The sequence below is a fragment of the Cryptomeria japonica genome, chromosome 10 (genome assembly GCF_030272615.1).
Source record: "Cryptomeria japonica chromosome 10, Sugi_1.0, whole genome shotgun sequence".
In the NCBI taxonomy this organism is placed as follows: domain Eukaryota; kingdom Viridiplantae; phylum Streptophyta; class Pinopsida; order Cupressales; family Cupressaceae; genus Cryptomeria; species Cryptomeria japonica.
In genome coordinates, this window is record NC_081414.1 from 633,288,394 (window position 1) to 633,307,484 (window position 19,091).

The following is a 19,091-nucleotide window of genomic DNA, read 5'->3' on the forward strand; positions in this document are numbered from 1 at the left end:
TCCAGAACCCCTACTCGATCCGAGACATGTGTAATGAAGGCACCAAGGAAGAAACAAAAGGCTACAAGGAAAGTAGGTGATCCAGAGCCGAAAGTAGAAGATGTTGAGAGCAATAGTTTTGATGAAGATCCAGAAAGAACACCTCCCTACTTGGCCCTCTTACCTATCCTTGTCTTGCTCTTATATCCTCTACGACACTAGTAGATTGTAGGTTTGTGCTTTGCTGGTATGCAAGAGCTTCCTCTTTGTTATGCCTCATTGGCCTTGATATTCCTAGACCATTGCCACAAATTTTCCAATGAACACTCCCAATTACTTCAAACGGAAGATAAACACGGGTACTTGTGTTGAGATATATAGAGCATACCTATAATCCACATGGATGCACCTAGACCATCATTGTCTTCAAAACTTCATTACTACTTAAACCTATCTCTAGTTTAGTGATGGTGTCATCTATCTTAGGGAATACTAGATTCCAACTACCTTGCAGCTTAAGGATTTCTCTTTCACAACTAAGAGTTGCTCCCACTAGCTTCACATTGAAACAAACCACCATACTCAAGAGAATCATATTTGCCAATTACGTTTATTAAGACCAAAGAACAAGGAACATTTTGACTCAAATGTTCTCTTTATTATGAGATTAAAGAATGATCTTTTTGTCTCTTTGAAAAATCATTTCATTCTTTCTAGGCTTTGATGGCTTAGGAAAGCTAGAGATGTCTCTCTTCATAAAAGAGATTTGAAAATGAGTGCCAACTTTCTAGAAGCATATCGACCAAGGGGTTCAAACTTTGATTAAAGGCCTAAAAGGATTAAGGTGAAGGAAGAAGAAGAAGAGGAAGAGGACATCGTGCCTCTTGCAAAGAAAAAGAAGACTTTAGTCTTCTTGATAGAGACCCTTGTAGTGAAGAAGGAAACAAAACCTAAGATACAAAAGAAGAAGAAAATTAAAGATGATTCGAATTATGAGCCTTTCGAGCTGAGCAATGTAGTAAATGCTGTGTGTGAGCACAATTCTATGTAGTATACAACAAGATTGTAAAGGATGCTCCTCCGGTGGACAAAGAAACAATAGAGAAAACAATCATGAGGTATTTAATGACTTTTGGTAAAACTCTCAATGATATAGAAGATCTAAGTTATGTAAGGAGCTTCTAGAAGTTTTGAGTAAGAAAAGGAAGGATACAGTAGCAAAAGAGAATAAAATGAGATTTGGAGCATTAGATAAAGTATGTAGCCCATTATCTAAGGAGGCTAGGGTAAAGATTGTGGAGGCAATTAATACAAGATTTAGAACCAAGGAAAGAGTAAATATGATCGTGGGTAATGATCTGGAAGAGTACAAGAGGATGGTCAGATAGACACATGAGATAGCTATTGAGATTGCAAAAGAGTTAGTGAAGACTTTGTCTTCTTCTCTGGAGAAGACAAACACAGGAACCGGTAAAGGGGAGACAAGCAACAACATGACTATTCCGGAGAAAGAGACTGAGTAGTAGAAGAGTGAAGTTGTTGGTCTGGAAACTGATCTGGAGAAGTAGAATGAAGAGCAAAATATTGAGAATGTTTCAGATGACAAGAAGGAAGAATAGAGTGCTGGTACGAAGATTGTTTCAGGTGATTAGGTTGATGATGGACAAAATGTAGATATTACAGCAATGGAGATTACAAATGACAAGTAAAAGGAGATGATAGAGGAGAAGAAGGATGAAGATAAAGATAAGGTAAGATAAGATAAATTTATTAATGTTCATCAAAAGACCACAAAATGGGTCAAAGGGATTGCCAATAGCCAGACAAGGGGGCCAACCCACAGCAGGGACACCAAATGGTGCTCGGAAAATAGCAACAAAGGAACAAAGATAAAGACAAAGAAAGCAAGAAAGCTGAAGGAAAGAGAGAGGGGGGGAAGATAGCCCCTCAAGCCCCTTTCACTACAAAATCTGCATCACAGAGAAGAACTTGAAAATAGATCTGCCACCTGGGAGATCGGCAGGAGACCCCATTGCTCTTAAGATGTTTCCTGGAAGGAGACGAGCATCGATGTAAATGGGAGGTATTCCTGGGAACCGCAGACTGATGAGATCTAGAGGGAAAGTTGAGCCAACACTTGGTGCTCCGATTTGAGTGAATCTCCAGAAAGGAGGAGGTGATAAGCTAGCACGACTGTATAGTGTCATAGTGCTGAAGCTGAGAGGATAGCTCCCAAAGCCGAACGACCTCCTGAATGTAAAGAGCAAGGCACCTCTGGTTTGTGTAACAGAAAAAGGTGGAGAGGAACTTCGCCTCCTTGAAGAGGCAGAAAAACCTGCCTCTGATCTCATAGTATATAGGAAAACAAAAAATGTAATGCTCCTCACTCTCTGTCTCGCCCATGTAACAAAACCGATAGATCCTGCTATCTTTGGCTAACTAATGATCAGTCTCAATACGGAGATGATGAGAGTCCACTCTAAAAGAGCCAAGTGGGATTTGAAGAGAATGTGCCCAGTGATGTGAAAGGTAAGGACACACAATGAGCCCACCATGAAGCTCCAGAAAGTGCTCAGCATAAAAGGCCATCTTGGGGTGGAGGCCCCCATGGGGGTTAACGCAGGCGGTGTGGATGAACTGCCTATAAATATCCTCACGGACACACCGATTGAGCTCTTGTCTAGAAGGAAGGAGATGGTGAGGAGCACCCATAGAATACTAGAAGGGAGGAAGACGATCAATCTCAATCCCATAGAGCCAAGAAGAATAGAAGCCTCCGCAAACCATCCACGGGCCCAACTAGAAGACACCGATGTAGCTATGGTCTCAGAGGAGCAGTAAGCAAGGTAGGGGTATCTGAGGCACCCCTCACCTATGTCGGCATAACCCCGTAGCCGGTGTAAAAACCAAATAAGGTCAAAGATGGCTCCAAGCCTGAAGGGGTGGGCTCCGAATTCTGCCAGAATAATATTATGAGGTATGGATTGCTTGCATTTAATGATGCGTCGAAGAAGAAGAACCTAAACCTGCTCCGCAGAAGTCCAGTCAGACTCCAAGAGGGACGACCCCCAAACTACAGACTCATAGAGAACAGTAGGCCTAATCAAAGTATCCATGAGAGCCATCTTGGACGTGGTGTCTTGGAAATGATGCCTGAAGCATTGTCTCTCGAGAAAAGCCAAGGAGCCATAACCCTTGTTGATTTGTGGCTGAAGGGTAGGCCTCAAACTGAAACGGGGGCCAGAAAAATTGATCCCCAGGTATGTGTATGAAGAAGAGATCTTCACCTCCAAACCTTTGAAGAAAAAGTGGAGGTGAGAGGTCTTAAGGCAGTTAAAGACCATAACCTTTGTTTTCCCCAAGTTGATCGTCAACTGTCTAAGGTCACAAAAAGCAGCAAGGCCATCCAATTGTATCTGTAAACCCTCAGGGGAGGAAGCGAGAAGGACCACATCATCAGCAAAGAGTAAAATAGAAACTAGGACATGGTGAAGATGGCAGCCATCAGTCGAGAGGGAGTGCTCTGAAAGAAAAGTCTCTAGCTCATCAATATAGATACCAAACAAGGTGGGAGAGGGGGCAGCCCTGCTTCACACCAATGGTGCTCCTGATGAAGTTGGAGAAGCCAAGGGGGGACATAAGATGACCCCGAACTAACTCATAAAGTCTCATAATGGCAGCCAAAAGAGTCTCAGAAATGCCAATATCCCGCAGTCTCTGGAATAGGGCCATTCTCAGCACAAAATCAAAGGCTTTGCGGAAATCCACAAAGCAGTAGTACACCTTCAAAGAACAATGACGAGCCTCCTCAATAATAGCTTTAAGAGTCAAAATATGATCAATGGTCTGATAATCAGGTCTGAAATCACCCTGACCCCGTGCACGAATATCATGGAGGTCCAACTCTCTAGAGAGTATAGCATGAAGAACTGCGGTGTAGAGTTTGGAGAAAGAGTGACCAACCATAATAGTTTTGTAGTTATTAGCATCAGAATTTGGGCCCGCCTTGTGGATTGGGTGAATGATATGATGCGACCAAGATGGAGGGAATCCGGTGCTAACCAAAGAGAAGACAAAGGAAAGAGCAGAAGAAAAGGAGAAGATAGAACAAAATGAAGTGAGGGCACATAAGAAGATAGAAAAGGAGTAGAGTGTCAAAAGGTTATTAGTGGGAGAATCTTTTGGGGATTTTGGAACAAAACTTTTACAACTTCAAACGGAATTTGAACCGATGGTGACACTAAAGATATCGGAAGTAAAGTTTGAAAACTCGGACTCGCCATGGACTTGACAACCCAAAATTTGGACACGGACTCGCCACAGACTCGTGATAGGACTCAGCAAGGACTTGGAAAAAAAAAACCGTAGTTTTACAAAAAAAAACAAAAATAAATTAATGCATTTAGAGAACACAAGAGCCATAATTGAAACATTACATATGTCATAATAGTCATATGATCTCAAAACACTTAATATTTGAAATTTCATGATTCATACTCGTAGTTTTCAAACTTTAAAATGTATAATAGCAGCATAAGTTTAAAAATGTTTACAAAATTACATATAATGATATGTCCAAATGTGAAAAATAACAATGAACAAACTAAAGAGAAGACTACATCTTCCTCTTCCAGCTCTAGTGAAAACCAAGGGAAAGATAGAACTAGAGGGTCTAGTTCTAGGAGTCTGATGTGGCTTCTCCAACTCACCAAAATTAAGTTGAGGGTAGCACCGCTTGCTAGGGTCTGAGGGTGAGAGAGAGAGAGGGGTAGAGAGATAGGTCTAGATCTTGGGGGAGAGATGTCATGTCCCCTCCTGGATCGTTATATATATACGGAGAGAAAGGGAGAGACCCTAAATGAAGAAATTATTATTATTAATTAATATAATAATTACCAATGAATGATTATTTAAATTTCATTAATTAAATATTATTTATGATTTAAATATTATATATTATCAACATAATTTATATATTTAATAATAAATAATAATACAATTAAAATACAAAGAGGATATAAATAATACAATTAAAGAGGATATTATATATTAGCAATACGTATGACAGTCATATATAATATCATATATAGTGGCATGCAGAATTTAATAGTAATATTAATACATGGATATTAATATAAAATATTAATAGTAATATTTATAGACAGCAATACGTATGACAATCATATATAATATCATATATAGTGGTGCCTTTACAGCCATTAGATAGACTAATAATTAGTGTCTAGGCAATGGTAGTGTTAATAAATATAATAGATAATATTATTTGATTCATATATGTTTTCACTTATCAATGAATATAACTTAAATGTAGCAATTAAATTATTAATTAATAAATGTTTATTTATTAATTTAATATATTTAATTCGAATATGAAATAAATGTAACAATTATTATTAATTAATTAATCAATGTTTATTTAATATTATTATCAATTAATTAAATATTCATTTATTAATATCTGAAACTATTGATTAATATTTATTAATGAAATAATAATAATCAATACACCAATTGTGAAAAGGCATAGAGTCAACGATTAAGGTTAATATCAGCGATCATAATTGTGAAACAAAGAGATCATACGTCTCCATCTAAAAGAATAATGGAGCACCAAAGTAATCACTTTATATAACAAAGATTAATTAAAAGATAATAAGGAAAAGGCATGTTACATTGAAAAGTCACAACCTTTCTATGAAAGGTTATATGAAGGATATAAAACGGAGAAGAATAATTAGAGGCTGGGGGGAAAGGGGAAGGTTATATTAGATTTACTTATGAAACAAGCAGCCAACGGTAAGGGGAAGAAAGGAGGAAGGACTGCTACATGGTGGGAGAACAGTTCTGGAGGCTACGGCAGCAGGTAAGTAAGGAGGGAATATATTATTTTTTATGTTAATAAATATGAAGGGTAGACATGTTATTACATAGGTAAATGAATATAAATTAAATACTTAATACATATGTTAGTGAACATAGTGATGACCAAGTTTAATACATATGTTAGTAGATGTAGTAATGAACAGTTTGGTATTATATATATTAATGAATATGAATGATGAACACGATTATTACATATGTGGATGAATATAAAATAAATACTTTAGTACATAGGTTAGTGAATATAGTAATGAACGGTTTATTACATATGTTAGTGAATATAGTAATGAACAGTTTATTACATATGTTAGTGGATATAGTAATGAACAAATTAATACATATGTAATGAATGATTTTTCTTAGATGTTAATAAATGTATAAACATAAGTAATAAATACGTATCAATGAATAGTAGGAATATATGTTAAGAAATAAATGCGAATATTAGATAATGAACATTTTTATGAATATATGTTAGGGAATACATGTTAAATCAGGAATATGTAAATGTGGATTATGGAATGGAAAATAGTAATAAAATGCAAAGGAATGTATTATAAATGTAATCACATGAGGGAGGCTATAGGGAGGAAACTCTCTTAGCCTAAGGGAGGGATTATGATAATCCCTAGGGCAGTATATACTGAACATTGATATGCATATGTATGGCTTGGTTGATTAAGTTCAACCAAGAAGAGACGGATCTGGCCAGTCCCCTCTGAGGACTTGGATGATGGAGGCATCACCCAAGGCAAGGAATAGACAAGGGTCTTCCTTGGATGGCTTGAGTGATAGGATTCAAACTCATCTTCGATTTCCTGGAGGGCTTGGGACCAAGGGGTTCCAAGAAGGCGAGCTTCACGACCGCCTAAGGACATACTTTCGTATGGCATTCGTATCCTTTTTATTAGATAAAAATTATGATTATGTTAATTAAGTATTAAAAATAGATTGCAAATTAAAAATGGTTTATATATATATTTTTATGTCGTATTCTAACAATCTGTTTTGCAGGACAGTAATCTCTAACTAGTAGGGACATTACAAGAGAGGAGAGAGTGAGATAGAGAGTGGTAGAGAGAGGGGATAGAGGAAGAGTGATAGGGAGATAGATTGCTCTAAAATTTGTGACAGATAAAGTGAGTGAGATAGAGAAAGCAAAAGAATGCTAATAGGAGCCTATGATTATTGAAATTTGACTAATTCTAAAAAGTTAAAAGATCTTCTAAACCTAGAATTTGCATTATAACTCTTAGAGATCTGAAACCACTCTCAAACATCCTGCCAATATATACATGAAATATAACTTAAAAGTATAGACTTATACTTAAATGTTATATTTCATGTATATATCTAATGGAGAGAATGAGACTGACTTGAAAAACAAAAACTAGATAATTTTTTGATATGTTTCCTTCAAACTCTACAAACCTGTTTTTAGCAAGTAATAATGCCAAATGAGTGAAAAAAGAAAAACAAAACCACTTCAAAACGTGGCTGGGTGTGCATGCTGGGCGATGCAAGTCTCTGTAAAAAACTCGTGAGTCCGTGTAAAAAACTCAGGCGAGTCCATGTAAAAAACTCGCAAGTCTTTTGTTAAGACTTGCCAGGACTCAGCTTGCGAGTTCTTGGTGAGCTGACTTGGCATGCTAATGGACTCGCGAGTCTGTGGCGAGCCCCACGAGTCTTTAAACTATGATTAGAAGTATTGGTGACTCAAGGAAGGTTGGATTTGAACAAACTAAAACCCCTTTGCACGCTACACTTGGGTGATGTCCTACATCATAGAGCTAGGAAGAAGTACATAGTATCCAAAGTTGAGTGTATTGAGTTGATTGAAGATATAGTGAAGTTTCTCTTGAACTTCCAAATGTAAAGTTGGATGAATCTTTGAGTGGTGAGGAACAATTGCGGATGTAGTTAGGAGACATGAAGGGTTATGCTTCTAACTTAGAAGCAACAATTTTGGCAAATATTGAAAGGAAGATTGAGTAGAAGAGATTGAGGGATTTGGTGAATAAGTGTACAGCGACACATTTTCGATTGTAAGATGGTGTGTCAGCTTTTGAGAAAAGTGTAGATAATGTAATTAATGTTTATAAGTTTTGTTACTAGTGGCCTGAGTCTACAAAGGAGATACAGAAACAGATAGGAATGTCTGAAGCAAAGATTTTATAGATGATTGAGAATGTGAATTTAAAAGAAGATGAAGATGGAAAAGGGAGAATGGAAATAGAGGAGTATACAAAGTTGAATTGGCTAGTTTACCAGAAGGAGAAAATCAAGAAAGATTTTTGTAGATTGACAGATATAGTAGACATTCGCGTCACCAATATGGTGAAAATCTTGAAATGCTCTCCATTATTCAAGTCAATATTAATTCCGGTCAATTGTGAAGAGGTAGAAGATTTCATTTTGCAGATGGAAAGTCAACGAAACATTTTGATCTCTGTGGGAGTTGATTGGCATAATACTTAGGCTCAGTTAAAAGCAATTCATAAGGAAATCATATTCCCTGCCTAGTACCACGTATATATGTAGTTGAGCTAGTTTTGGTTTCAAGTTTGAGGAGATGCTATAGATAGGGGGAGCTATGTAGAATATTCAGTTTGTATTGTATAGGCACCCTTTGTTCTTGATGTCAAAGAGGGAGAAGTTTTGGAGAGATGAGTGTTTGAATGAAGACAAGTGGTTGAATGGGCACAAGTGCTGCCATTAATGACAAAGGGGGAGATTGTTTTAAATATTAGGTTTGGTTATCATTGATGTCAAACTTGTTGGTCTGGGAGAGATATTTAGCTGTTCATTGGGTCCGGAGATGGTTTTAAATGAGTAGTTAATGTAAGTTGGTGCAGAAGACATTCAATTGTATGGAGTATCGTTGTGATGTTTTCACACATCACCCCATTGCAAATGGGGACCCCCACTTTTTTTTTCTCCTTTCTAGGTTAGTTCTAGTGCCTTTTGCTATTAACCTTTTATTTTAGCGAGTGTAGCTCTCAGGTTGTCAAGAGATGATCAAGTCATGTCTCTCTCTTTGAGTTGAAGTGTGGTTAGTTAGCTCTCAGGGCTTAGGAGATGAGTGATTTGGGATGATCATTTCATTTGATCATCAATGTCATATGCGTCCAAAATCAGAGATAAAATTGAGTCTAAGCATGGAGGACTATCAAACAAAGTTCAAGGAGGCTTGAGATGAGGATAGTCACAACATAGGAAATCCAGATGAGGGTGCATTGATGACAGAGGGCCCTAAGATTGATGAACTAAGTGTTTGTTAGTGAAATTGCATAAGTGAGGTCACTGTCAGTGACCTCCCAAAAGTCCGACCTACTTCATCCCATAGTCAGTGCCCCCTCAAAATTCCAACCTCATTCAGTCAGTGGGGTGTACAAAGTGCGATCTCTTTCTTTCTTAGTCAATGGCCCCCTGAAAGTACGATCTAGATGAGGAACCCCTTTTGCTTAGCAAGATAGACATTTCTAAGGGTAAATACTTGATGTTTGATAAAATTGAAGTGATTGAGCAAGCAAAGCTAGCATCTTTTGTTCACTGTCAGTGAGGGGTGAAAACCCCGATCACATTCAATCAATGACCCCTCAAAACTGCAACCTTTCTTAGTCAGTGCTCTATCAAATCCATGACCTCCTAAGATGACTATTAGTGCTTGGTGCACTCTCTGCCCAAGGATAGAGGAAGGTGTTTAAGTCAATGAAATGCTAATGGTGAAGGAGAGATCAATTTAATGGGATGAAGGAAGGATTAAGGAAGATCATCAAGATGTTGTAAGGCATTGTCAATGCCTCCCAAGAAGCCCGATCATCCACAATCAATGGCCCCCTAAAATACCGACCATATTTAGCTAATACCGTCTCCAAAGTCCGATCTTTTTGTGTCGTATTCGATGCCCCTTAGAAAGCTCGACCCTTCACAGTCAGTGCCTAGGCAAAAGTCTGACCACTTTTGGTCAATGCCCCATGAAAACCCCGAGCTGCCACTGTCAATGCACCCCTAAATCTCTGATCACTTTTTGATGACTGTCAGTGCCCCCTTGAAAGCCCGAACTCCTTAAGGAGTTACTTCCAATATACGCCTTGGGAAGTTAGTGAGTAGTAGCAGGCCCTAGACCTGAAACCAATGAAAATTAAGACATGTATCAGACCTAAAGTCAATAAAAATCAGACATAAAAGTGGAGTCTCAGACTGAAAATATGAAAAATCAGATTTTAGAACATCAGTGAATCATACTTTGAAATGTGAAAATCAAAGATTAAACAAGGGGAATTCATTTTAAAGATCGAAGTTGTTCTCTTCTATGTCTTGATCAAGGTTTGTTTGCTTTTCAGGTTTTGGAAGCAAAAAAAGAAGGAACTTCGTCAAGAGATAGGGACGTGCAAGGGATCAGCTCATGGTGTTTAAACCTATGGACATGAGAAGACAAAGAAGGCTTTGCAACATTAGGAAGATTAAGTATCCAAGATAAGTTGCTTCACGACATCAAATTTGCTAGGGTGTGGGGGACTCACACATCAACATTAGCATGCTCAAAGCAAAGACAAGGAGCATTGTAACCTTGCTAAAGGGAGGCATCATAACCCCATCCTGTGCATATGCAATGATTAACACCCTCAAGAGTGTCATTGAATGAAAGGAGGTGTTCTAAGTTCAAGGAAGTACAAGATATAACATTAGAATGCACGTGCTAAAAGAAGAAATTTTCACAATCTTGAATTTACTTCCGGAAATCCAAGAATCATTGCCAGTACATTAGGGAGATAGTTCCAAAAGAGTTAATAAAAGTTAGAAAGATTGATCCCCAAGGATGATGCAATTTGGGAATATCTCCTACCTTCATCTCATTTCCTCCATCATCACTATAGGAGCTTGATAATGTTGAGTATCAAGAGATATGCATCAATCACCTACAACTTGTGATGAGTTACAAGAGGCAGCTAGTTGAGGTGGTGCCCAGTCATCACCAATTCACTTTCACACATCACTTCAAGATAAGGTGTCCAAGTTCAATGCACCTGATTCATCCAATGAGGCAGATAACTAATACATGGAGACACAAAATCCGATTTACCTACTGTCACCATCTATTGGTTGAAAATTCAAAGGACGTGTCCCATAAAATGTAATTTTGTCATTGCTTTGTAATAGGTGTAACAAACCCTAATTAGGGTTTCTATCTTGAAATCTTGGCCATTGATTGTGAATCAATCTAAGCCGTTCATTTTAATGAGAGCACTATATAAGGCTCCACTTCATTTGAAAAGGTTAATATTTAATAGCAAATAGTCAATAGTTAGACAACAACTAGAGTAGAGTAGAAGAAAAGGAGATTGTTGTCAAGACATTGTTGTAAGAAGCATGCTAATTTCATTGAAGATATGGTGAACTTCATATGTTGATTCAACAATTTGCATGGTCTCTGCTTCTCATTTTTTTTTCATTTTGAGTAGATGGATGGAAGATCTTATGAATGGTTACTAGTGGAATTCTTATGTTCATACTACTAGCATTTCATTGATTGTGAAATATCTTGTGTGGTCAACTGAACTCTTTTTAAGCTTAACTCAATTACTATTTGCTCATTGATATGCATTTTTGATGGTGTTTATGTCGTTGGTAGTGATTTGAACATCGTACGCTTACCTTAGGAGATTGCACTAAACTTTGTGGAGTCGTTGCTTCACATGGAAAAGAAAAGTACAGCTGAATTTTGCTATATCATTCATAGTTCCTTACATTCTTAGGCTTAGATTAGCTTTCTCAAACCTTTATCTTTTTTTCCTTTTTTCAAATCAAGTTAATTTCCATGTTCCAGCAGCATTTTAAGCATTTGAGATTCAACGTAAGTCCCCTTGTGATTCCAGAAAATATCACATCATACACACTAAGTCTATCCAAGAGCATGTCAAGACGTGACATTCGGAACCTTGGAGTCACCTCCTATGATCACAAAGTTTAGCATAAGAGGAGATTTTGTTCAAGAGAAGATAGAATACTTAGTATTTTATTCTATGTTGCATAGTGCATAAAAAACACATCAACAAGTATGTGTATGGATGTTTGTGGCAACATAATATGGTATTTTTGGAGCTCAATTGGTTGTCTGTGTATATCGGTATGAACTTTCAGTTATGTTTGATTGTTTCATTGAATAGTTTGTCATACAGTTTGGTCCATTACGTGGTGTATATGCCTAAAATAGTTATGCGGTTTCAAAGCAATGTTTGTGGATGTACATTCTTATTATATCTCAATTTTTAAAAGGATAAGTCATCTACAGTTGGAGTTAATTAAGTCTAAGTTCCGGTTGATACAGTTGCAGTGCAATGGTGTGGAGGAATGTGTTGCATTCCTTGGCTTATAGTTGGTAAAGTGTTGTGGATGGTTGATTCAGATTCCTTGATGTTTTACGTTGCTTCTTTAGTCGTCTGCAAGTTTTGTTGGTGGTCTGGATTGAAGTTTGGTTTTGTTGTACTATCATGAGTTAATTGTTTCATCTTTTGAGGCTGACTTATGTTTTTTTTGGTTCATGCTATAGTGTTTGGGTGCATGAGAGCTATATTGGGAGTATTCGGAAGGTCTACCAACATCGTGTGACCTTTCACATGTTTCATTTTCCTTCCGCGTTTGCGTTGGAGAATGTTTTGGGGTCAATGGTTATGTATGAACATGTTACATCTTATTAGGCTGACCTAATGGATGTTTTTTGAGGTTGTGGATAGTATATAAAGGTCAGATTCATTGTGTGGATGCATGAACAAGCAAAGTGCATTGTGCGAAGTCATTGTGAAGTGGTGAACAGCTTCGGATGTACAACAGAGTAGTGATGAAGACATTTTTTATGTGTATTGAATTGTGAACTATTATCAGCATTCTAATAGATGCTTTTTTCTATAGTTCAATCTTGTTGATGACATTGTATCTTGCCCTAAGGTTGTGTGCTTTAGCTTGCAAGTTATGTTCTGGAGCAATGAGCTCTTGGCCTTTGGCCTAAACTCTGTAATTAGTTTTACATATATTGTGAGTTTGATTCTCACTGTGGTTTTACCCAATTCGGGTTTTTGACGTAAAAATCTTGGTGTTCATGTGTGTTTGGTTTAGTGAGTTCAGTTATTTACTTTCATGATGAAATGAATGATAAAATAAGAAGTTAAATCTGATCAAGTTTTTAGTATATGCTGATTCACACCCCCCTTTCAGCATGCGGTAGTGTTCAACATGGTTTTGGTACTAGTACGTCCCTGGGTTCGCCCAGGGTACTGCCCAGGGTTAGGATTGTGTTTTTAACATATGAACATGACATCATAACATAAAATTTACAGTAGATTGAACAAGAAGCAACAGACATCATTAATGAAAGTAAATAACAGGTATTTATGGCTACAGATGAATGATTTTGTTAGTTTAGACTTGTTCATATATCTGGTCTTGGTATGACAAATTTATAATTCACATTTATCAGCATTTATTAGAGCAGATAAACATACTAGTTGCATATATATATATACAGATGAATGATTTTGTTAGTTTAGACTTGTTCATATATCTGGTCTTGGTATGACAAATTTATAATTCACATTTATCAGCATTTATTAGAGCAGATAAACATACTAGTTGCATATATATATATATATATATATATATATATATATATATATATATATATATATATATATATATATATATATATATATATATATATATATATATATATATATATATATATATATATATATATATATATATATATATATATATATATGATTTTTATATGTTTTTGTACCAATGAACCCAAACTCCCCAAATAAATTTAGCCGAACCAGATCCCCAAACCTGAACTGGCAACTTAGATGAATTGTTTATGGAAATATCAAGGGACTTCATAAAATATTGGGTTATATGTTGAATGCCAATATATTACACAATTCATATTCAATACTTGCCTTTGCCTTTGACGCCAAATATAAGGAAATATTATATTTAATTTGCTAAGCTATTAGAGGAGTTGAATATGTTTGGCATGGCTTTGAGATTTATGTCAGGATTATTTTGATGGAACAAACTTGTGGGCTTTATTGGCATTTGAACTCAAATACCTAGCCACCTACCAACATTGATTGATTCCTTTGCCGCTTTTGAAATTCCTCGGCGACTTCTTGTTGTGTATTGGAAGGTTTTGGTGATTTAATATTCTTCTATATCTGGCATAAGAACTGCTGTTAAGCTGTTGCACTTTGTTCATATCAAATACCTATTCCTACCTTGGCGTGAGCAGTCTTTTCCTTATCATGGCTTTTTGTGACATGAAGAAAGATAGTATTCTGAACTGGCCACCAATTCACAGACTGCTGTGATTCCTTTATGAAATTAGTCTTTGGTTCTGCTAGCCATAGAAGCTAGGCATAGTTTGTTTTGGATGCTGATGAAGGACACTTGAGGTTGGTCCCTTCATTCCACTATCTGGAAGTGGATTATTGCTGTTGGGTCGAGGTTATTGAGATCATCCTTGCTGCCATGGACATTCACCATCTTCCTGTGGCATCAGCCTAACTTCATTGGTGTAAGGTTTCTTTCCTTGAGCATGCTCTATCCCCTTTGGTGTAAGGCTCGTTTGTGACACAATTTGGGCGTAGGCTTGCCTCTGTATTGTATTTCTCATATCTTCAAACTTAGAGTCTGCTGTATAGTTTGGCATATTCCAATATCAAACTCAGATTGTCTTGAATACCAGATGGAGTTTTCTATAAAAGGTTAGAGGTTTAATTTCAGTCCGCAATCCATTCTATTCTGCAACTATTTGAAGTGTGTTCTTTTATTTAAATATTTCTGTTTTCTATGCTCTTACCTTCTAAGTATAAATATTACACTTCATTCTGAAACAATCAAACAAACAAACCTGCAACTAAGATCCTAACCGAAGTACATAGATTCAGCTTTATATTGAGTGGCAAAGGAAAAATTGGGCTAAAATCCATAGGGGATATTACATATATTTGTGGAAAACCCTTTTGTTTTACTATTCACAAGAGGGGACTATACACCCTTGTTTATTTCCTTCTTAAGATCTTTATTCCAAATACAACATAACCAACTCTACCTCTCTCTGAATTTTTCTTTCTGTCCTTGTCTATAACTGTTGGAAATTGCATAGTTTATGAGGGTTGAAGGGCATTCAATTGGGTTATGAGGCTGCCCTATTTCGTCAATCCACACCACTCCCACACCATAATGAATCCCCAGCTGAATTTATTATTTGTGCCATGCCAACTGTTTCATGTTCATTCTCACTGCCACTGCTCATGTTGTTTAGTGTTTTCTGAAAAAATGAAGTGCAACTTGGAAGTGCGAACTGAAAATGGAAAGTAAAGTTTAACCTTTAAACTTTAAGAAGAAAAAAATCAGGTAAAGAAACACTAACATTAATGGAACTAACCTCTGCTCTTTTGCTAAGTCCTTCATTGATGCTGCTGCCTGAATAATCAACAAACTGAAACTCAACTGAACTTCAACTTTATTTTCTCTCTTTCAAGTGACTTCAACTTGCTGCTGCTCATTGGGATGAAGAATGATGTTGAAATGAATAATGGAGCTCTGTTTAAGGCATTTAGGGCTCACTGTGGTGTTGGGGCCCACTGGAAATCATACCTTTTTATTTTCTTATCTGAACTGGGTGGATTTTTTTTCGACTTTCTGATGGCGGGGATGACCAGCCCTACCCTACGTATCTCCAGCACTTGCTCTCCATTTCCAAAAAGAGGCAAGCGTTAGGGAATGACCAGGTGACATTTCCAAGGTGTCCTTGTGTCCTCAGAATGCCCCTAGTACAGAGACACCTGCAACAGAGCAGGGGATGCATCCCCATGTACCCTTGTTACACTCCTTTCGAGTAGTCCTCTGAATTTGGTCATTTGTGATACTTACTGTGAACTGTACTTCTGATCTGGTAACTCTGTATAAAGAAAGTAAGATTGTTTTATATTCAGTTATAAATTTTTTCATTCCACTTATGAATGCCGATATGAGAACTGCCCCTTGACAATTGTAGAATTTTTGCATAACAGGAGCAATTTGTGGAAAAGGCTAAACTTTCTTCGCATTACTTCCTTAGCGACTGTGAATCCATTATGGTAATATTTGCTTGCTATTAAGATTAGGTGCTTTCTTTTGGAAAGTGAATTTTTAAACTGAGTTCCTATAATTGAAAGATCCATTCCATTCTCTTCCCTACTAAGGACAGATATACATTTAGTTAGCTATCTAATATATGATCCGGTTGCCTTATTTATGTTTGTTAAATTTGATCATATTATTAGTGTCCAATATTTTAGATTGGCCCTTTTATGTAGTCAGTCTATATTTCTAAAATGCGTACTTTTGTGTTTCCAACAGAATGCTGCAGCTATGGTTGAAGATCTGCCATTAGGATTACATGAAAGATATATCTTCTGCATCAGGTTTTTCATATGAATCAAATATAGTTTCTGTTTGTTTCCTTAGAATTAGGAGATACATAAAATGGTCTTTTAATTTATGAAATTTTCTCCAATTATGTTAATAACATTTCTTTAGAGTCAGATTGGATACTTATTCCTTCAACTGCATTGCCTCTGCCTATCTACCCCAATTTGACCTAACCACCATTAATTGTAGAGTATCCTGCACCTCAATCATCCTCTCCAACAAAATAAAGTAGCTGGCATATTTGGTATCCATAAGCTTGAGAAATTCCTTCCCCGAAGAAATCCTAAATAGAGCAAATGACGTGTGATGATTACAAATGAACATTTGAATGCCTCTAGCTTTTGACACCACTTATTTTACCCAATCTATTTTCCTAGTGTCTTTGAATGCATTGTTCAACACATGAACATGTGGGTCCAAAAAATGTGCTTGTAAGCATCGTCTACCATTAAGCCAACTAACTTGTATACATGGGCTGAATCAATCATTACTTGTACAACACCAGAGGGTCCAAGCTCTTCTATGGCATCCTCCAAAATCCGAAATTGGAAGTGTTGACGTGGGAAAAGTGCATGCTAATCTTTTGGTCAACACAAAATAGAATAGTGAGTTGATCCCATTTTCTCCTGGATAAGGGAGTCCCTAATGCTGCTCAAAACGATCAAGAGGAACAACCTCAAGGTTTCTACTGTCAAGTCTTGACTTACATGGGATAACTCAATAGTTGATGTGTTTGCTGGTAAACACAAGGAGACTTATGCCTGCTGCTAGGATAACTTCGGGAAGGGTTCTAAAGGCATCTCTAAGACTCTATAGGTCTTACATTCATAAGATCTTCGTTAAGCATGATGCTGTTTTGAATACTTAGTAACAGATTTTTTAAATAAATAGAAAAAGATAAGGGTAGAGAGAAACTAAACTATCCTAACTAGAACAGCATTCTGAGTTAATAGACTGAACTTTCAAGAAATGAGACCTTGTTGTGCTAGTTTCAAATACAACTTAGCAAAGGCCGGTGCAATCTTCAGATGATAACATAGATTTTCAAACTACTAACAGCATACATTGAACTTCGAAACATTCATTCAACTTAACATTTAGTATTAGAACTAAACTCTGTAAGTGTTCAGACTAACCATGCACAAAAATTAACAATCAACTAACTTCTAATGGGATGAACTGAAGGTTCTATCAAATATCAACTCAAGATAGCCATTCCATAATAAAATGTATAAAGTGAAATAAAAGATGGGAAGAAGTAGAACCATGCACTCACAAGAAATTCATGGACAGATTAGTCATTAACAATTCTGTATTGAATTTGACAGAGTTTCAACAACAATTCATAGTCTTCTTACAAAAATAAGATAGAACTAGGTCCCTTTTATAGATTTTCACAATTTAGATGAATGGCCAGGATTTAATCTAGCAAATGGCCTAGATTCATCTACAAAATATGCCCCCCCATACCTAGTAAAGATGTATTTCACATCCCAACTAACTATGCAACTACCAGTCATTTAAGTTGTCCCAAAAAGTAAATAGCATGAAGCTCAAAACATATAAAGGTGCTTTTGGCAGCTGGGGTAATAACTTTGGGGATTGTATTTTATCTTTTTGTTAGCCCAAAAATAGATATTTCTTCCTATATGGAAATAAGTTCTTTTCACCATCAAAGTACTTTTGCCATATATCTCTATCAGCTGCCCACTCTGCTCGAACATAGTTCTGGAACCTTACCAAGACTGCTTTCATTTCTTGCAAGGGAGGCATGGGTGTGTTATCCAGTCGGAAGCTAGTGCTCCCACAATGAATTTCCGCCCTACTTAATTGCCGATGCCAATCAGCCTTGTTGTCTTCATACTGGCATATTATTGCTCATAATCTGCTAAAACCCTGCATGTCTTGTTTGGTGTATGGGGTGTTGTCATTCTTCAGCTGAGTTATTGAGCGGAGTTTGTAATGTACCCGACGACATCCCCAGTCGTACGATACCTTCCCGACAACACCCCAGTCATATGGAACCTCCCCGATGGCACCCCAGTCATACAAAACCTCCCCTGAAGACTCTCACCCTGTACATCAAACCCCAATTGTGCTGCTCGTACGGAAACAGTTCATATGGTGACTACACAGACCCGTACGGTGGCTGCACTCCACCGGTACAGTGACAGGGACACTACTTCACCCGTACGATGACGATGCCTCACCTGTATGATGAAGTTTACTTCACCTCAGTACGGTGTAACCGTACGATTACTACCCCAGACCACGTGCAATAAGTACCATACCACGTATTGCGCACGACAAATCTCCGGAAGCATGATACAGGAATGAATTATCAACACAGAGTATACACCAACAACATTGAGTGGCCAAGAACCAGATATTGTAATTATATTCCACACGATAGAGATAGATCCGACAATGAAGTACATAGTGAAATATCAAAAATGATATCTCCAACGACAGACTAGGGTGGCTGCTAACCACCGAAACTGCGATTATAGAATAGGGAGGGTCTTGCACCTTCGAAACTGCAACAACGCCAAACTCCAACTGGAATTCGCAAATACAAAGAAAACATCAAATTCACCATCCTACAACTATGCCAAACTCGGCCTTATAAATGGGCTCCAGGAAGTTTCCCGAAGGGTTACAAATAGGCCGACAATAGTTTATTATTTTATTAATTTGGGCCCCTTTATTTAATAATTAAATTAATTAATTAAATA

The 19,091-nt window shown here is 37.1% G+C and overlaps 1 protein-coding gene across 8 annotated transcripts in view; it reads left to right on the plus strand.

Moving 5' to 3' along the window:
- The window catches only part of LOC131036035 (ATP-dependent RNA helicase SUV3, mitochondrial), a 242,567-nt gene that overhangs the window by 186,374 nt on the left and 37,102 nt on the right, over positions 1–19,091 (plus strand). For all 8 annotated transcript variants that reach the window (XM_057967836.2, XM_057967834.2, XM_057967835.2 and 5 more), the window contains 2 exons: positions 15,957–16,022; positions 16,285–16,349. In XM_057967836.2, coding sequence (XP_057823819.2) covers positions 15,957–16,022; positions 16,285–16,349 — 131 coding nt within the window. The remainder of the gene's footprint in view (positions 1–15,956; positions 16,023–16,284; positions 16,350–19,091) is intronic.